At 40.9% G+C, this 20,018-nt stretch overlaps 1 protein-coding gene across 1 annotated transcript in view; it reads right to left on the bottom strand.

The window, feature by feature from the left end:
• Positions 1–20,018, bottom strand: part of LOC135216419 (probable cleavage and polyadenylation specificity factor subunit 2) — a 217,622-nt gene that overhangs the window by 14,652 nt on the left and 182,952 nt on the right. The window contains exons 15-16 of the mRNA XM_064251764.1: positions 15,596–15,660; positions 10,078–10,215 (exon numbers count right to left, since the gene is read on the bottom strand). Of these exons, the coding sequence (XP_064107834.1) occupies positions 10,078–10,215; positions 15,596–15,660 (203 nt within the window). The remainder of the gene's footprint in view (positions 1–10,077; positions 10,216–15,595; positions 15,661–20,018) is intronic.

Below are 20,018 nucleotides of genomic sequence, written 5' to 3'. Positions count from 1 at the left end.
CACTGAACTGCACTCATTATGGGATAACTTGCTGACTCTTCCAGAAGTTAACAAATCAGGTGATTGAAGATATTTCTTGCTGTCTTTGCCAGTAGTCAGTGAGTCAAAGGAGTGAAGATGTTTCTTGAAAATTTTTTTATAAAGTAGGTCTGAGCTTGGTATGGAACTCTACTGGAATGATTACTTGAACTGGTTTATCTGGTGACAGAGACATCTCAGTTCTGGCTGTTGCATTTTGTCTCCGAGGCAAAGTCTATGAAAGAAGCCAATATCACAGATGGAGTGGTAGCATCTGCAGAAATAGGTGCTGGAGCAGCAAGAGGGGCACTGGCATAAACTGGGTGGGAGTATGTCCATTACTCTTGATCAATCCTAAGTTAGGGGAGGCAAGACTTGGTGAACATGCCTAGCCCTTTTAAGACTGCAATGTATGTGGGTCCCTATCAACTTTAGCTCTACAGTATAAGTATCACACAGCTTACCTGGTAACCAATGGCATCTACACTGTTGAAACTTTGAACAACTAGGATTTAAGAACTGAAGGATAAAGAATAAACACACCTTGTTTGAATTCAATCCATATGTGATGTGTACAAAATAAGCAGACAAAAATTACTGTAACCAGAGACATAAAAAAGGAGATTAATACTAAATGACTGTAATGACTGAATTATGCAAGAAAATGATAAGTGAGAGAAAGGCAAAGCTTCCTCAATGCCAATACAGAAAACAAAAATTAACATGTTAGAAAAAAGTGCCAAATAATCCCAATTAGAAACAGCTGATAGAAAAAATGTAACTTTAAACCTTAAACCATTTATATACCAAGAAAAGCAGGGGAAGAATTCACTTTGCTTCTAAAACTGCAATACGTATGTCCAAGTCATACATACACCTGCAATGAGGAAAGCTACCAAAGGCGTGAAAATTATTGAGAGTGAGAGAATGCACTAGCTATTGTAATGACTATTAGTCAACTGTTAAGACCACCCAAAACCAACCACAAATCTAGGTAATCTTTATCTAAAGCATGATCTTAATTATGGAAACCACCATAATCATCAGGAGTTCTTTTGATGAAAAGAATACTGGTGCTTAAATACGCTTTGGTATATATTAGCACCAGATGAGCAAATCAACATAGATGATCTGCTATTAACTACTAAGTGCTCAGATGTTAAAGTGAATAAAATTAAAACACAATGATAAAATGACAGTAGAAAACAAAAATAAATGTAAGCATAAATGGCAATCCGTCAAAACCCAGACAGACTGGGGACCAATGGGTCTCTAAGTACAAACAGTGTATCTGCCAACTGCTATTCTTCAGCTTTACATTTGGAGAACTTTTGTCGGGTCATACCTTGATGAATGAACACTTAGGTAATGCATCTCTACTTAAATTTTTTAACCATAATTTTTCCTGGAATTATGACATTTTGAGTTGAACAATGTGCTACTTAGCAATAGTTGTATAAGCAGTCAGAGTTTTTCTATGGTACTCTCACAAATAATTAAAGTTTACTAAAGGTATTGACTAGTCCTATGAAAGTAAAATTTTGAACTCAATGGTCTGAATAAATTATTTAATAATAATAAAATTGAAATTACACAATAATTTGATGCACTGTAAAAGAAGAAATTACAATTCAATAACAGAAATTCACAGACACTTTTAGATGTCAATGGAAAAACTGCAATATACATACATACATACATACATACACAACACATATATATACTACACACACACACACACACACACACATATATATATATATATATATATATATATATATATATCTATATATATTGCTACGTCTATAGAACGCCTCGCCTTCCCAGCAGAGTTTTAGTTATATTTAATTATAAAAGTAGCAGCCATGCCTTCTCCTGAAGCGACTGTTGTTGGAGAGTGGGTATGTCGTAGAATGATATTTCCGTCTGACGGAAGCTTAGGGTAAGAGAGGCAAGTCACAAGAGTAGCTAGGCTTCGAGATGGATTTTAGGGACTTCTACAATAAGACCTATTTTCCTTCCAATTTGCTGGCGTTGTGTTTACCACCTTTCAGGCAATGCTCGAGGCGGTTTTTGGAAGCCCCGTGATTCGAAAACAACCAGTATCGCTCTCAGTCGGCTGCGAGACGTGATCTCGGACAGAGGTCAAATTGCCAGCCTCCCAAAATTAGGCCTACCCACGACGTACTGGTGGACACGAACCCCAGACCTGAACAGAGGTCAGGCCGCATTCTTCTACAGGATACACAGAATATTGCATAAAGGTACGTCTGAAAGTGTAAACTTCACCCAGCACCTTTTACTACCATACTTCATTTTCAATTCTCATTTTTACCCACCCTTCTACATCAAAGCCCTTTGTCCTCATCGGGGCCACGTGCTCCCCTTTGTGACTTGTTAAAGACCAAGCTTTCGTGCATACCTCAGTGAACCATTCGAGTTTTACCTTCCCCAATGTTAGAGAATTAATCAGACCTTAATCAAAGCAAGAAGTCTTTTTCCTTTTATCTCGTTTAATCTGGGATTCTTTTCCAGATTCCATGAGTCACATGCCGTCTCTGCCCGCAAGTGCATTACCCCAAGTGAATGAAAATCAGCTTGAATTGAATGAGACTAAGAACCCCAACGTGGGGGCCAATATCATTTAACTTTTCTCCAGGCCAGCACGGGCCTTTTTGTAAATAAATAGTTGTTAAGTAACGAGCTGAGTTTTCTGGCGACCTTCCCTCTAAAGAAATTAATAATAACTCAGTTTACGGTAAGTTAAAGCAATTCCCTCTTGAAATCCCTAATTTACTTCCGTTTACGTATCTAGCCTCTCTCAAGGCCGCTATATACGTAACATTGGCGACCTTGCCAGGATATGAACCTAGCTTGCTTAAAAAAGCTTGTAAATCGCGTTATCCGTTGTAAAACGTAAACTGTAAATTATTTTACAAAAAGTAAATCAAGCACACTTGCAGGAAAGAAGACACACTGACTCACGGTAAGGTATTCCATTCATTAATATGATTATTCTATAACCAATGTTAGCTTAAGGTACGTTTAAGTATTTTTATTGTTGAAGTGGTCAAAAGAGCGTAGGTAGAAATCTTATTATTGTAACGGCGAATGCGCCAGAGCTTTATTTTAGCGGCGAGCAAACAATTTGCCCTGCAAAATTCTCTGTTACTTTGTGCTGTCCTGGTAGGAGCTTACACTAACACGTGTACAGATAGATGCCAGAAAGGACCAGATCAAACTAGGAAGTGCTTTGCCAGGGTTTATTGCTGTATTAGAAAGCCTAGCTAGTTAGGAGTGTTTTACTAATAGTTACGGCAAAAGAAGTGTACAATTCTTTTGTCTGTGATATGTTAGGGAATCCATTTTTAACTTAGTTTCATTCCAAGTGTTGGTAACCGTTTACCTCTCAGCTTAAATTCAGCTTAGAGCACTCTCGCGCCTGCGCGGTCTCAACCAGCCTTCGTTTTCGCTCACAGCGGCAGCCATGTTTGTTATCTCTTTCAACATTACCTAAACAATTTAAGCAAAGTAACGTAAGTCTCGAAGTTTTAACGTAAATAATATCGATCTCGGTACTAGTATCTATCGTCCTGCCAGAGAAATTAACGTAATTCGCCTTTAATAAGAAACTAAAAGTTCGTGTTGTAAATTACCTTCGCATTTACAGAGAATCAGCTGTTTTGAACGACATGCTGTGCGCTCACATGTTTCACCTCGCATCGCTCACTCACTCGCTCGCTGAGCGAAGTTTCATTTCACTTCGCACTTAACGTAACCTCATTCACAATTGTTTGCTAACATCGTTTTAAAATCCTTACCGTCATTTCACTGTTCACAGGGACCTAGCAATCTTACATAAAGTTAACGTAAATCTCAAGTAGAGTAAATCACAAGAATTGTTAACGTAAAACGCGTCTTTGTAAAATTCATATTGAAACGCAAATCATTTCATAAGCGCAAGCCGCTAACATTAACGTAAACATCGTTCACCGCGAGCGCGTTATCATTTTCATAAAACGTTATCCAAAAACAATTCTTTCATTAAAAACGTTAACGTAAGTAAATCATTTAACGCAAGTTGCGTCATATTAAACTAACATTAGTAGTTCAATTCAAATATAAGGGAGTTCATTCATATATCATTTTTCACCCTCTCCGAGAGAGAGAGAGAGAGAGAGAGAGAGAGAGAGAGAGAGAGAGAGAGAGAGAGAGAGAACCCAGTATTCACGAAGCCAGGAGTACTACATCTTACCATTAATTATAGCATGCCGAATTAACATTATTTTAGTCTCTTGTGTCTTTCATTTACACAGCGTGATACGTTATGCGCATGTGTCCATTGCAGTTTGCAAACATTTATTTGTTTCATTTACCGAGTACTTCAGCGAGGGCCTGAGCATTTCTAATTTCCATACCTGTCGTTGCCCGAGTGGTCTTGTTCATTTTTATCCCAAAAGACTTGCGTGTACCGCAAGCAACAATTCGCACAGTGTGCCACGCAAATTCATTACTTCCAGACAGGGAAGTCGTTACCAGTTTAGGACTGGCCACCACCAGTGCACGTCAGGTCTTATCATTTTACAGTGCCACTAATTCTTGACACTGTTCAGCGACTGGCTGCTGAAGTACTCCCACCTTTTACTTTCTCTCCCTCCACCATTACCAAACTCTGCCTACTGAGCAGTGCCCTTTCACTTCGGTTATACTTAAGTATACTGCATCTAGTGTCGTCCGACAGGACACACCATCACGATACCAGTGCTCCAAACAAGGAGCGCCTCCTCATAAGTGCCATTGCACCTGTACAGGCCGTACAGGTAGCCATTCTACCTGCGTGTCCGTCCTGCGGAACGCCCCTTAGTGTGACGTGCGCCGCACACTCCATTTGATTTGTCCGCCTCATCAGAAGGTGCCACTCCCCAAAGTGCCACAGAGCACCCAGTCCTTTAAGATTTTTTTCATCCAAGCCTCCACTGCAGCCTAAGGAAATGGCTTCTGCTGCCCAACCACATGTATCCATGGAGCTGGAAAGGCTCCAGACCCTCATGGCTCTGGGCACGAATGCCGGTTACACTGGGCAGGAACTCACCCAGTGGGTGAAGGGGCAGGTGGATGATCTGCTCCTGCAAGAGAGAGCCGCCAGAGAAGCAGAGAGGAAGGAAAAAGAAGCAGAGAGGAAGGCAAGGGAAGAAGAGAGGAAGCATGAGCTGGCTCTCAAGGAGAAGGAGCTCGAGGTGGAGAAGGCACGACAGGTGAATGCCGAAGCCCTAGCCATGCAGCCAGCTCCCAGCCCCACGCCTACAGTGTCGTCCAACCCTATTGCCAGCATTAACGCTCTCATCCCGAAGTGGACTGAGGATGAGCCCGAGGCATGGCTGGAAGAAGTGGAAGCCTTATTCGGAAACTACCCTACCACTGAGATAGAGAGGGCCGCCCTACTTGCCAAGCACCTGGACGGCAAGGCTAAGACTGCCCTCCGCTCACTGGATCAGGGTCAGCGAGGGGACCTGGTGGAAGTTCGCCGGGTCATTACAAAGGCCTATGAATCACCCCGGAGAGGTGGAGGCAGCGTTTCAGAGGTCAGGCAAAGGAAGTTGGTTGGGCCGGGGAGATTACTCCTACAAAATCCAAGCCGGAAAGCGCTGGCTCGAGGCCATGTCGTGCACCGGAGTTCCAGGACCTGTTTAACAGGATCATGCTGGAAGACCTCTACCAGTGTGTACCTGGGCCACTCGCAGTGCACCTTAACGACAAGCAACCCAAGACACTTGCGGAAGCTTGTCGCCTGGCTGACGACTGGGAGACCTTCAACCCCTCTCACAGCACCGCCCACGACGCATAGTGCCACCCGGTCATCTCTCTGGATCCACTCGGCCAAAGGACCGCCCACCAAGGACACCCACGGACTTGCAACGTTTGCAAGAAAGTGGGTCACCTCGCAGCAGAGTGCCGCCTCAAGAGCGCTGAGAGCCACAAACCCCCTCAGAACCCTCCTAGGCCACCGAACGGTGCCTCAGCCTCCTCTCAAGACCAATCAGATGCCTTCCGGAGACCAGCCAGCAGAGGGACTCCTGCAGAGCCTGTGGGGCTACAGGGCACTACTCCCTGGATATCCGGGTGCCTCAAGCACGTGCCTTCGACCCGGCACGTCCACCTGATCAGTGCCACAACCCCCTCGGCCGTTATGCCCGAGTCCAGGTCTCACCCTGAGCGGGTTGTGGACCTCTTCAGTCACAGTGGCACCCCGGTGGATGGCTCTACCCTACCTGTGACTCTGCCAGTTACGGTAGATACCGGCTCCGATCTGTGTCTTATAGACCGGGACCAAGTGCCAGCCAGTGCCACAGTTGACGAGCACATCAGGTGGGCCATGACTTGGGTCGCGAAGGGCAGTCCAAGACCGTTCCCACAGTCGTCCTGCAGGTCACCACTCCTTGGTGCACCAAACCTCACCGCCTAGGTGTGGTACGTACGATTCGGCATGGAGTAGGTTTCCTATTGGGACGGGACCTCCTCGTGGGGATGTCCCTCCCCCACACCACTCAGGGCCAAGCTACCTCACCACCTCAAATCACGGCCAGAGAGGACTCTTCACCTGTGCCAGAGCACACTGCCAGCCTTGGTGACTCCACAGATTCGCAACCTGTGGGGACCATCTCGGCCTTACCGTCAATGCCACAGAAGAAGTTCTCGAACCAGTTCTGCCGAGACTGTGGCCGCAAGGGTCACATGTCTGCCAACTACGTATTGGGGTGCGCGAATTACAATATTCCTGCCATCGCTATGGCAGTTACCAATCCTTCGTTACTAGGACCCCCCGCCCCCCCCCCAGCTCAGGGCCCTATAACCGTCGCACCCATCCAAGGTCATTATCCACCAAGCCATGTCAGAGCCCTTTGATGACTCCGGCGCTCAAATCTCCCTGATACGGAAGATCAAATCCCCCGAGGGGCTACCATTGATAGACGGCAACTGATCACGATTGAAGGCATCAATCATAGTAAGATGATCCTTGCCCACCGTCCAATTGAGAGTCGTACGACCTCACCTTGCCAAGGTATGTACACTTGCAGTTGCAAGCTACCTTCCAGGAGGTTACGACCTTATCCTAGGGCATGACCTGAGGTCTCCCATTTCCAAGGGCACGCTGAGAGGTATTGCACCTCCAGTACCCGCCACAGGTCCAGTCGACCTCAACTCTCTGCCAGTGCCACTTGGCAGCACTGAGCAGTGCCAAGCTCCGTCCAGCCTGGGCGTAGAGCCCACCACCACCACCGAACTTGACTTCTGCGCCTGGCCCCGAGCTAGTGCCAGCAGACCTAACCTTCATACCTCCTGTGGAAAACCAGGAGCTGCCCGACCAGGAGTCAGCCTGGAGTTTTCCCCTTACGACGGCTGTCGCAGCAGCCGGAGTGAGGGCCTCCCCTGCAGTAGGTTCCACCCCTACGACGGTTGCTGCAGATACCGAAGTAGGGTGTTCTCCTGAAATCTCTCAGGCTACCACTGCCTCTGCTCCTGCCGGCGTTTCTGGCCTCCATTTCCCCGAGTCTGTGCCTCCGTCTACTCCTAGGACTGGTATAGCCAGGTCCTGGAGGAATAAGAAGAAGAAGGGGCGTAACCAATCATTAACATAAATTAACAAAAGAGCCACATGCTCTCCTGACACCTGTGCCCGAGGTACAGTGTCGCATTCATTTGCAGAATGATCCTGGCACCTACCCAGAGAAGGTAGCCAGCCTGATCTCTGCCAGTAGCACTAACTCTCTAACCCCTAGCCATTGTGATACTAACCCTCACTTAAAATATAATTACCTCATTACATTTCCATCCTGGTAACGCACTAACCACTCATCATCCCCAAGCATCATTACCTCTCATTATGTATTTTAACAATTCCGTCGCTGAACTACTGCTGTGCGTACCACACTCTGGAATGATTGCGTCTCCATTTAACTGTATTGAGTAGGTTAGGCTAATGATTTAGTACCAGGGCATTACGTTAGTAGAAAGTAGAATCTTCAAGTAACCTTATCTAGGTGGGGTAGAGTAGACTGTCGTCACAAGACACAACCCGTAGTTATTACTTAGGCTAGACTACATTACTCCATTAAGTTTAGTACACGTAGCATCTCCGCCTATACGTTAGGTAGGCCACTGTAGTCAGGCCGTATCGCTGCTCAAAAAAAACTTCAAGTTGAGTAGGAGAACTGGTAGTCGAGGCGATCAACTTATTTAAGCCAAGACCTTCACGCCTGAAAGGGAGTGAATGCCTTCTTAACAGGGGAGCTGCTACGTCTATAGAACGCCTCGCTTCCCAGCAGAGTTTTAGTTATATTTTAATTATAAAAGTAGCAGCCATGCCTTCTCCTGAAGCGACTGTTTGTTGGGAGAGTGGGTATGTCGTAGGTAATGATTTTTCCGGTTTTTCTGACGGAAGCTTAGGGTAAGAGAGGCAAGTCACAAGAGTAGCTAGGCTTCGAGATGGATTTTAGGGACTTCTACAATAAGACCTATTTTCCTTCCCAATTTGCTGGCGTTGTGTTTACCACCTTTCAGGCAATGCTCGAGGCGGTTTTTGGAAGCCCCGTGATTCGAAAACAACCAGTATCGCTCTCAGTCGGCTGCGAGACGTGATCTCGGACAGAGGTCAAATTGCCAGCCTCCCAAAATAGGCCTACCCACGACGTACTGGTGGACATGAACCCCAGACCTGAACAGAGGTCAGGCTGCATTCTTCTACAAGGATACACAGAATATTGCATAAAGGTACGTCTGAAAGTGTAAACTTCAACCCCAGCACTTTTACTACATACGAACTCTTGCTAACTTCATTTTCAATTCTCATTTTTACCCCTTCTACATCAAAGCCCTTGTCCTCATCGGGCCCACGTGCTCCCTTTTGTGACTTGTTAAAGACCAAGCTTTCGTGCATACCTCAGTGAAACAACCATTCGAGTTTACCTTCCCCAATGTTAGAGAATTAATCAGCCTTAATCAAAGCAAGAAGTCATTTTTCCTTTTATCTCGTTTAATCTGGGATTCTTTTCCAGATTCCATGAGTCACGTGCCGTTCTCTGCCCGCAAGTGTGCATTACCCCAAGTGAATGAAATCAGCTTGAATTGAATGAGACTATAAGCCCCAACGTGGGGGCCAATATCATTTAACTTTTCTCCAGGCCAGCACGGGCCTTTTTGTAAATAAACAGTTGTTAAGTAACGAGCTGAGTTTTCTGGCGACCTTCCTCTAAAGAAATTAATAATAACTCAGTTTTATGGTAAGTTAAAGCAATTCCCTCTTGAAATCCCTAATTTACTTCCGTTTACGTATCTAGCCTCTCTCAAGGCCGCTATATACGTAACATAATATATATATATATATATATATATATTATATATATATATATATATATATATATATATATATATATATATATATATATATATATAGATATATATATATATATATATATATATATATATATATATATATATATATATATATATATATATTATATAGATATATATATATATATATATATATATATATATATATATATATATATATATATATATATATATATATAATATATATATATATATACATCTATATATATACATCTATATATATATATATATATATATATATATATATATATATATATATATATATATATATATAATCATAGTATGTGCATATGTGTGGATGGGTTATAGAATTTATGCCAAAGGCCAAGTGCTGGGGCATATGAGGTCATTCAGAGCTGAAAAAGAAATGGACGTTAAGAGGGTCTGGAGGCATAACAGGAGAGAAGCCTCACAGTTGCACTGTGAGACAACTGTTAGAGAGGGTGTGGAAGAAAGAGTATATGAACGGAGGTACAGAAAAAGGAGTAAAAGCAGTTGCAGCTAAGAGCTGAAGGGATGATGCAAAGAACCTTGAGCAATGCCTACAGTGCACTGTATGAGGTGCCCTGACAGCACTACCCCCCTACAGGTTGTATATACGAATATTATATATATGTAATGTACAACAAAAGAATTTATATACTAACTTACCTTTTTTAGTGCTAATGTTCCATTCGAACACCAAAGTATACCGGCATTAAACTCTGAACTAATTCCTGCTCGGCTGAGAACTTGTTTAAATTCACTCAAGCGAACATCGTTGATGAATACAGGATCATGGTAAGGAGCCTAGTTACAAGAATCATTGTAAGTATTCCTTATCAGCATTAAACAAATTTATTGATACTTAACCACTAAACATACAATGATGTGCCTTAACATTACTTCAAACTAACATGTGATTAGATTAACCTAAACTCTGAAATGCAAAAAATATTGTTACCACAATGTATGAAAATAATTTTCTCTTGACTAAGTTGAAAAATAATCTTTAAAATTTGTACCCTGCAACAATTCTTTAGGACAGTCTTTGGAATCTTTGATATCTTTTCAACAACATACAAACTTTATATTTAAAACTGCAAATAAATCTAAATTGTGGAAATATATTTTCAAACATTCAAAGTATATTTATTTCTGTATTCCAAAGAAGTCACATCCATTTACAAGGATGAAAAAGAATTCACATGTGTCTTAAGAGTAATTTTGCATTTTGATAAAAATCATTGACAAGAAAATAATACTTCTGAAGTGACCAGTGCATGGTTATAAAATAAGTTTTGAATTAGAAAAACATTTTTGGTAGCTGCTGTGTCCTCAAAGGAGTTACTGTACACTTTTAAGGTCCCCGAGGCTCTATATGACAGATGAACTATACTCTGTTATCTTTTCATCAGTCCATCCGCCTGTGGTGGTCGCGCATGGTAACACTGCGTCACGGGCTTTAAAAGTTACGCTATGTGTAACTTTTAGGTAAATAAAAAAACATCTTGGTGTACATTTGAAACTGAAAAGTGTTTTAATAATTTACTGTATGCGAAATACACTGTTAATATTCGAAATAGGATATTTTTTAAAGCCTGGGACGCAGTGTTGCCATGCACAAACACCACAGGCGGATGGACAGATGGAAAAAAAACAGTAAAATCTCAAAAGAATTCTCTTATAGTTGTTCTCAGTCAGAATAATACTTATTGGCACAGTGATAGATTATAAAGGACTCAGGACAGGAGGGCTCTGTCTCCTGTCCACAGTGGCTGCCTCACTTCTCTCTTCATCGTACTCACACAGATGTACAACAGCATATATTGGCTAACTTCCTCATTACACACCAGGTCTTTGCAAAATAAATGTTCAGACCATTCCTATGTCTTTTTGTCATGGAAAGTGAGTGGGTTTGAGGACTTACAGCAGCTACCAAAACCAGGTTTTTCCTACATTAAAACGTGTTTGTTCATAGCATAGCTGCTGTTCGTCCTCAAAAGAGCTTAGCTTACAAAAGAAATTTACATGTGACAAAATTGCTTAGCTCCTAATAAATCCCAACTACCTAGATAAATTTTTGGTCCAATGTACAGTTCCAGGTTATCAACCATTTTTTTTTTATTCCAGATACCCAAGAGGTTGGCAATCAAGAACAGGAAACAACACACGAACCTATACAGGCAGTCCCCTGGTTATTAGCAGCCTTGATTATCAGCAATCTGGTTTTACAATGCTTGTCTAGTGACAATGATAACTGGATATTTGGCGCTGATATGGAAGGACAGTACCCCAAGGAGGATACTATACATATCAGGTTTACATACATTGAATAATGAAAATGCTTTTTAAACTTTGCAGTAATACTAGAAAATAAAAGTAGACTTATACAACCCTGCAAAGAGGGATAATAAGTCTTGGACTTTTTTCTACAGGTGTGTTCTAATAGTATGTATAAATACATACCTTTGCGGTCTTACTTTGAATAAAACCAAGAGTATAGAAAATTTGTGTAACCCTCAAGCACTCACTCCTTGAACTTAAAATCTGTTGGTCTACAGGTGTCATGAAAGATTGGCATTTAACCTAATGAACTTTTGCTTCTATGCCTGTTTATTTATTAAAAGCTAACTCAGATATATACTATACAGTGGACTCACCAGCAAATAGCTAGAATCCACGAATACTTAGAACCCCTATGAAAACATTTAAAACTATATATTTTGTTAGTTCAAACTCAAGAAAACCCCACTAAAATTACTTATGTACCTGGATTTTTAAAATAGTTTTAACAAAAAGTGCATTTAATCATGAAATTGATATGGAAATAACAGTAATCTGTGGATATCCCTCATAGGAAAATACTGTGAATATGTGAATTTCGCACAAATAATGGGTAGATATGGTCCATAGAGAATTGTCGAGAGCTCAAATACAGATGGGGGGTCCACTGTAATATGCATTATCAATGGCATCTATCAAAACTGAGACAGGCATAGAGTCTAGCCTAGTTTAATCTAGTGTATATACATCTTGCTATATACATGATATAGTATATGATAAAATCATGTTTTTGAACAAAATTTTAATGATAGCATGATAAAAGAGATCAGATGATACATGAGTATAGTGGGCAATTACAGTTCTTTTGTATGCTTTATATTTTTGAGTTTCGTTAGAAATGAACTGTGCTTGCGTATTTCCAAAGCAAGCTTTAGTTCTGAAATCCAATTCAAAAACTGAAATGACATTTGTCTCTGCCCTTGTAGCCGCTCAAGAACTAATGGCAGTCGATTCAAAAATAGACATGGTTAATGGGAGTTTCCAGACCACACAATACCAGATTTAAGAGGTTGGACTATACAGTGATTATTTTAAAATGAATGATTCCCCTTAGCCGACTGAGTCCTGGTTGATCTGGGTTCATGAAGGAATCAGGATCTGGCATGAGATTATGTCAAGGCCTGGGATGGGCCAATACTGAGTTGAGACCAGCCAGGAATGAGCTGAAACTGAGTCTGGCTCTACAACAATCCAATTGTCAGGAATTACAGAACTGTGAGCTTCAAATCTGTCTTGGTACAGATAGGTGAATCATGTGCTGACTTTATATCTCTGGTCAGGACTGAATTCTTGTCAACAACAATAATGTTTACTTGAATGTTTCTATGTAGTCTCATAGCAATGCCTAAGTTTTACAAAACTGATCACCAACCCACTGCTACCTCAAAAAATTACTTGTCATTTAAAAGACAGTATCCATAGTTGCCAGAATGGTTGTGCACTGAATACTACATATTGTACTATGACAGTTATTGTTAGATCATTGACCAATGAAAAATCTAGTTCCAGCTCACGGGTATCTACCTGTCACACATATCACAGAACAACTGCTCCCCTATATGAAGGTGATGGCACCATTGTTTTCTTTGTTCTATTGTGTGAGGTCCATTGTAGATGTGCATGTCAGCAAAAGGGGGTGGAGATGAAGAAGTAACATGCCTAAATAACATGAAAGTAACAAACAGAACCAGAAGAGTGCATGATACAAAAGTAACACATGGAACCAGAAAAACCAATGCAGAGTCCATCTGAAAGTTTATCCTGAATGGAAACTTCAGGTTATGAATTACTGGTAAACGCATCTTATCCTGGAGATGCACTAGCAGCATCAAATAACACATTCACTTTTACTGAAAACCACAAACATTCATATTTGCATCTTGGTGAAACTGTCAAAACACAAATAACATCTTATTTACTGATATACTTATTAATTTATAAATATCACATTACGTAAACACTAACACAGCATTTTAGATAAATAAGAACTGAAACTGAAAGGTGTCATATATTAAATAATGGACATCTTTTTTAATTATACCTATTGGATATAAGTCATGTGCAAAATAGGTTTGTCGACTGTATGGCCACATACCGTATATACTCGCATATCACGCGACTTTTGAAGACCTAACTTTGGAGATAATTTTAAGGGGGTCGCATCATACATGAGATATAAAATTAGCGTATGTAATATTCACATATTAGTATCATATGATAAAATACAAACATAATGAATGTATTGCTTTGCTTCACTGCATCCAATAATATTGTATGTATCTTCATATTACTATTGTTGTATCATAAAATACAAACATAGCAATCAATGTTTTGGAATCAGCTGAGGATGATTGTGAGGTAAGTTTATTTTACTGTATTGAACTCAGATCAGAGCGATTTTCTTGCTTCTAGTTAGCATAAATGAATCTCAAGATACTCTATTGATATGGGACAAGGTTATTTTATGCTATACAAAGTGTTTTAAAGTAAAAATATCACATGAATATGTATTGTTGTGAATGATATTAAATAGTTATTGTTTTTGTTAGTAGATGGCGCTGAGGGCATATTTATTGCGTAAAAAAAATTAACAGATTGCGTTCAATATTTTCACTTGATTTCATCAGAACATTACAAGCCTTAAATATTTATCTTTTATTGGCGTGAACACAGTAAAATATGTTCTTTCATGCCAAACAGTTTTGATTAAAACACATTTCTCTCAAATTTTGTTTACGCTCGAGTTTGACGGTGCTATACCGAAGTTTCCATGTTGCCGATGCATGATAATAGTCATTAGCTAATGAACATTCTTTCCTCAGCTTCAGCTAAAACTAGCAGCTTAAATTTAGCAGTACATACATGCCCTTGCTGATCTTTTCTCCTTAGTGAATTAGGCTATAGTAATGTAAAAATATATCAGTCCTATTCTACTTAACGTCATTTGTACCATAACTACGGTAATTTTTGTACTATCATACGATGGTTGAAATGCAAGCAAACCGCTGTTGTTATTGGATTCAGTTGTTCATGGAAAATCAACTGTTTCTGGCTGTATACGTTTACACAAGTATAACATTACTAACGATACTTTTAGCATTCTCTTTTACTTTTTCTAACTCAAATAGAAGATGGGATGAATAAAGAGATGAAGGGAAAGGGATTAGTCTAACTAGAAAATGGGATAGATAAAGAGGACGAAGAGGTTAGCCTTCTGTAATTTGGTCTCTAAAATTGAACACGCATGTTACATAAGATACATGATCAAATAATTTTTTAACGGTGAAAATTTGGGGGTCGCATGATATGCGAGATCGCATGTTATACAAGTATACGTATATGGTATGTGAATGGCAGAGCAAACATCAATGCTTCCTTCTTAATCATTATTCTCAATGATTTACAAAATGAAACTGATGAAGCACTAATAAGCTAGATCACAGATGCTGCAACATGGCTTTTCATTTGCAATACAAAAAGCTGTTCATGAATTCTTAATTTATTTCAATCAAAAGGGTCTAACAACTAACATGAAGCAGATCAATTACTTAAAAAATTTGACATTTGCTTCCCTTTTCATATTTTCAAGGTTTTATTTTCATCTTCTGTAATTCTCATAGATTAGTTTGGACTATATTCATATTCCTTTATAAACAATTTAAATACTTCTAGACTGTTTGGCTTTCATGATAAATGTTAATACAAATGGAAATGAACGGTACTCTAGTTGTACAACAAAATTTTCCTTAACCAGATAAACATTGGCTAAAAAAAACAAACATAAAATTAGCAATAATATAAAATTTACTACAGTATTCTAGAAAACACAAAATGTATGCCTTACCTCTTCTGGTGGAACAACACTCAATGTAGGCATCTCGCTGTCTAGCTGGTTTTCACTGGATATAACTGTGAAAATAATAATAATAATAATAATAATAATAATAATAATAATAATAATAATAATCGAGAACTGAAGGGATAAAGCTACCAGATGGGAGCAACATCAAACACATAGATGAGACACGATACAAATACCTGGGAATAATGGAAGGAGGGGATATAAAACACCAAGAGATGAAGGACACGATCAGGAAAGAATATATGCAGAGACTCAAGGCGATACTCAAGTCAAAACTCAACGCCGGAAATATGATAAAAGCCATAAACACATGGGCAGTGCCAGTAATCAGATACAGCGCAGGAATAGTGGAATGGACGAAGGCAGAACTCCGCAGCATAGATCAGCAAACCAGGAAACATATGACAATACACAAAGCACTACACCCAAGAGCAAATACGGACAGACTATACATAACACGAAAGGAAGGAGGGAGAGGACTACTAAGTATAGAGGACTGCGTCAACATCGGAACAGAGCACTGGGGCAATATCTGAAAAGCAGTGAAGACGAGTGGCTAAAGAGTGCATGGGAAGAAGGACTAATAAAAGTAGACGAAGACCCAGAAATATACAGAGACAGGAGAATGACAGACAGAACAGAGGACTGGCACAACAAACCAATGCACGGACAATACATGAGACAGACTAAAGAACTAGCCAGCGATGACACATGGCAATGGCTACAGAGGGGAGAGCTAAAGAAGGAAACTGAAGGAATGATAACAGCGGCACAAGATCAGGCCCTAAGAACCAGATATGTTCAAAGAACGATAGACGGAAATAACATCTCTCCCATATGTAGGAAGTGCAATACGAAAAATGAAACCATAAACCACATAGCAAGCGAATGCCCGGCACTTGCACAGAACCAGTACAAAAAGAGGCATGATTCAGTGGCGAAAAGCCCTCCACTGGAGCCTGTGCAAGAAACATCAGTTACCTTACAGTAATAAGTGGTACGAGCACCAACCTGAGGGAGTGATAGAAAACGATCAGGCAAAGATCCTCTGGGACTATGGTATCAGAACGGATAGGGTGATACGTGCAAATAGACCAGACGTGACGTTGATTGACAAAGTCAAGAAGAAAGTATCACTCATTGATGTCGCAATACCATGGGACACCAGAGTTGAAGAGAAAGAGGGAAAAATGTATAAGTATCAAGATCTGAAAATAGAAATAAGAAGGATATGGGATATGCCAGTGGAAATCGTACCCATAATCATAGGAGCACTAGGCACGATCCCAAGATCCCTGAAAAGGAATCTAGAAAAACTAGACGCTGAACCGTGAGCTCCAGGACTCATGCAGAAGAGTGTGATCCTAGAAACGGCGCACATAGTAAGAAAAGTGATGGACTCCTAAGGAGGCAGGATGCAACCCGGAACCCCACACTATAAATACCACCCAGTCGAATTGGAGGACTGTAATAGAGCAAAAAAAAAAATAATAATAATAATAATAATAATAATAATAATAATCAATAATATTAATAATAGGAAAGAAGATCCTCTTTCAAGCATATTTTGTTGCAAAGGATTGCTGCATTGTACAAACTGATTTTATATAGTTTTTCAATTTTTCAATTTGCTTTTCTTGCACATCAAATATTGGTCAATAATTGGCAAATGTTCATATTTTGGTGGATTTAAAATGACAAATTTTCTAAGACAATTTGTACTTTGCATAGCTACAAATCTGAGGTCTTAACAATAGGATAATTTTCTAGCGCCTAGCTGGATCTGGTTAAGCAATCGGAGATTGAAAGCAGAGAATCTGAGAGATCTGGCAATGCTTGCGTATATCGGGTGAAAATTTGTCAAAGACCATGCACCCACACTACCACATTTTTAGTCTTTCTCAACCCGGTATGCCATAAGATGACAAGAGGGGCGGCTCGAGGTGGGCAGTAAAACGTCAAGACCTCAGGTTTGTAGCTATGAAAAATACAAATTGTCTTAGAAAATTTGTCATTTTAAATCCACCAAAATATGAACATTTGCCAATTTGTCATTTGTTCATATGCGAACAAACCTTCGGTCTTAACAACAGGATAGACTTATACTTGGTGGGAGGTACAGACATCCTAAACCAGCTGGGGGCCAACCCACCAGTCCAACTCCAAAGGAAATATCTACATGAGAGGGACTAATGCCCATGAGAAGCAACAACTCAACCAACTGGGTTACAATGATATATGGGAAGATTCATCGCAGTAGGGAACTAAAGAGAAATTATGACTGTTCGATAACAAACCAATGCATCAGAGTTCGTTATCACTCCTCATGCCCCCTTGCTAGAGAGAGAGTACTATATGCTACTGAATAGAGGGTTTGACTATTTGAACACAAAGCAAACAACAACCAGTACTACTACCTTATTCACCTGTCCCAGACCAGTCCAGCAAATGATGAGTCTATTCCTCAACCCACCTGAAGGAAGAAGGAAAGGAACAAGAGAAAGAAAGAGACCAGCCAACTCACTCATTCTCTCTTCCACACAATCGTCTTAGATAAGATACAAATGTGCCCAGTTAAGGGCAACAATGAGTCACACAATCTGATGGGCAGCCACCCCAGGACCCAAGAAAAACGTGTCCATAGATCTGTGGGCAACTTCCTTAAGATAGAAAGAGGTGAATGTGGACTGGCGTAACCAAGTACCAGCACTCAGAACTCTATGAACAGCCATATTTTTCTTGAAAGCCTGAGAGGGACCAATACCCCTGACGCCATGTGCTCTAGCCTGCACAGATGTGGCGGCGGAATCAAGAGTCAAATACGCCTGCCTGATAGCTTCGTGTAACCAAAAGGAGATAGTATTCTTGGACACCTCTTTCTTAGAACGTCCTGTGTTAACAAAAGGCCTATGACAATCTAGCCTAAGATGTCTCATCCTCTTAAGATAGCAACGCAGAGCCCTGACAGGACACAACAAGAGCTCACATCATAGCTCAGGCCATGAAGCTCTCCCACTCTCTTTGAAGAAGCCAAAGGCCAAGAGGAAAACCATCTTGAGTGTCAAGTTCCTGTCTGATGAATGATGTAAAGGCTCATAAGGAGCTTTAGTGAAACTTCTCAGGACCAAGGAAACATCCTACATTGGAGGCTTAAGCTCCCTTGGAGAACATGACTCTCAAACCCTTTAAACAGCCAGGAGAGTTTCCAGGATGAGGAGATGTCAACACCTCTTAAGACGTAACGCTAAACTCAAGGCCACCCTGTAGCCTCTAATAGTGGAAATGGACAAGACTTTCTCATCCATGAGAAGACCAAAAAGTCTGCTATGTGCTGAATAGAGGTTCTGAGTGGAGAGAAACCCTGTTTACGAAACCAATCACAGTATATCGCCCATTCACCTTGGTAAACGGCAGAGGTAGATTTCCTGAGATTGCTAGACATATGTCTGAGAAAAGCCTCTTGCTCGGAGGAAATATTTGATGGCCTCCGACCGTGAAGAGACTGGGATTCTACTGACTGGTGGAATCTTTCTATGTGGTATTCCACCTGCAGCCACAGAGGAGCTACTAATGTCATCCCGAGATTTTGCAAGCTCATTGTCCTGTTCAGCACTTAGCAGATCAAACAAAATGAAGGGAAGGCATACACCTCCAGGTTGTTCAAGGGATGTTGGAATGCGTCCTCTGCTAACGCCAGAGGATACAGAACCACCGAACCAAAAACCTCTAGTTTCCTGTTGAACTGGGCTGCAAAGAGGTCCAGCATAGGTTTCTCCCAAACCTGGAAAAGCCTGTCCGCCACAACATGATGAAGGGACCACTCTGTGCCTAGGACCTGATCCTGATGACTGAGCTTGTCCGCGACCACATTCCTTTTGCCCGGGTATACCCAGATATACCTGGGTGAGAGCTCAACTGAATTACTGACTGCCCACTGGTGAATCTCAACTGTCAAAGCATGAAGTTGACGTGATACCAGTCCCCCCTGCTTGTTCACATAAGCGACGACCATGGTGTTGTCCAACATGAGAAATACAGAATGTTCCTCTACTTTCTCACGACATTCCTTCAGACCCAGAAAGGCTGCCTTTAACTCCATGATGTTGATATGCTACTGTCTGTCCTCTAAACTCAAAACGTAATGAGCCCACCTAAATGAGCGGCCCAACCTGTGAGGGAGGCATCTGAAAACAGAAGGAAGTCCGGCAGCAGAGAATGCAGAGGAACACCCTTCAAGAGATTCTGATTGTCTAATCACCAACAAAGATCTTCTCTCACTTCTAGGACAGAGGAACCCTTATCTTGTTTTTTGTGCTGTTGAGTTGTGGTTGTAGTCCTTGTTTGTTTGTTGTGTTGTTGAGTTGTGGGGTTGTGATACTAGGTTGCTTGTTGTGTTGTGGGTTTG

This window comes from Macrobrachium nipponense, chromosome 6 (assembly GCF_015104395.2).
Source record: "Macrobrachium nipponense isolate FS-2020 chromosome 6, ASM1510439v2, whole genome shotgun sequence".
Taxonomy (NCBI): domain Eukaryota; kingdom Metazoa; phylum Arthropoda; class Malacostraca; order Decapoda; family Palaemonidae; genus Macrobrachium; species Macrobrachium nipponense.
Note: the sequence above shows the minus strand (reverse complement) of the source record. Positions and strands in the feature narration are given on the sequence as shown.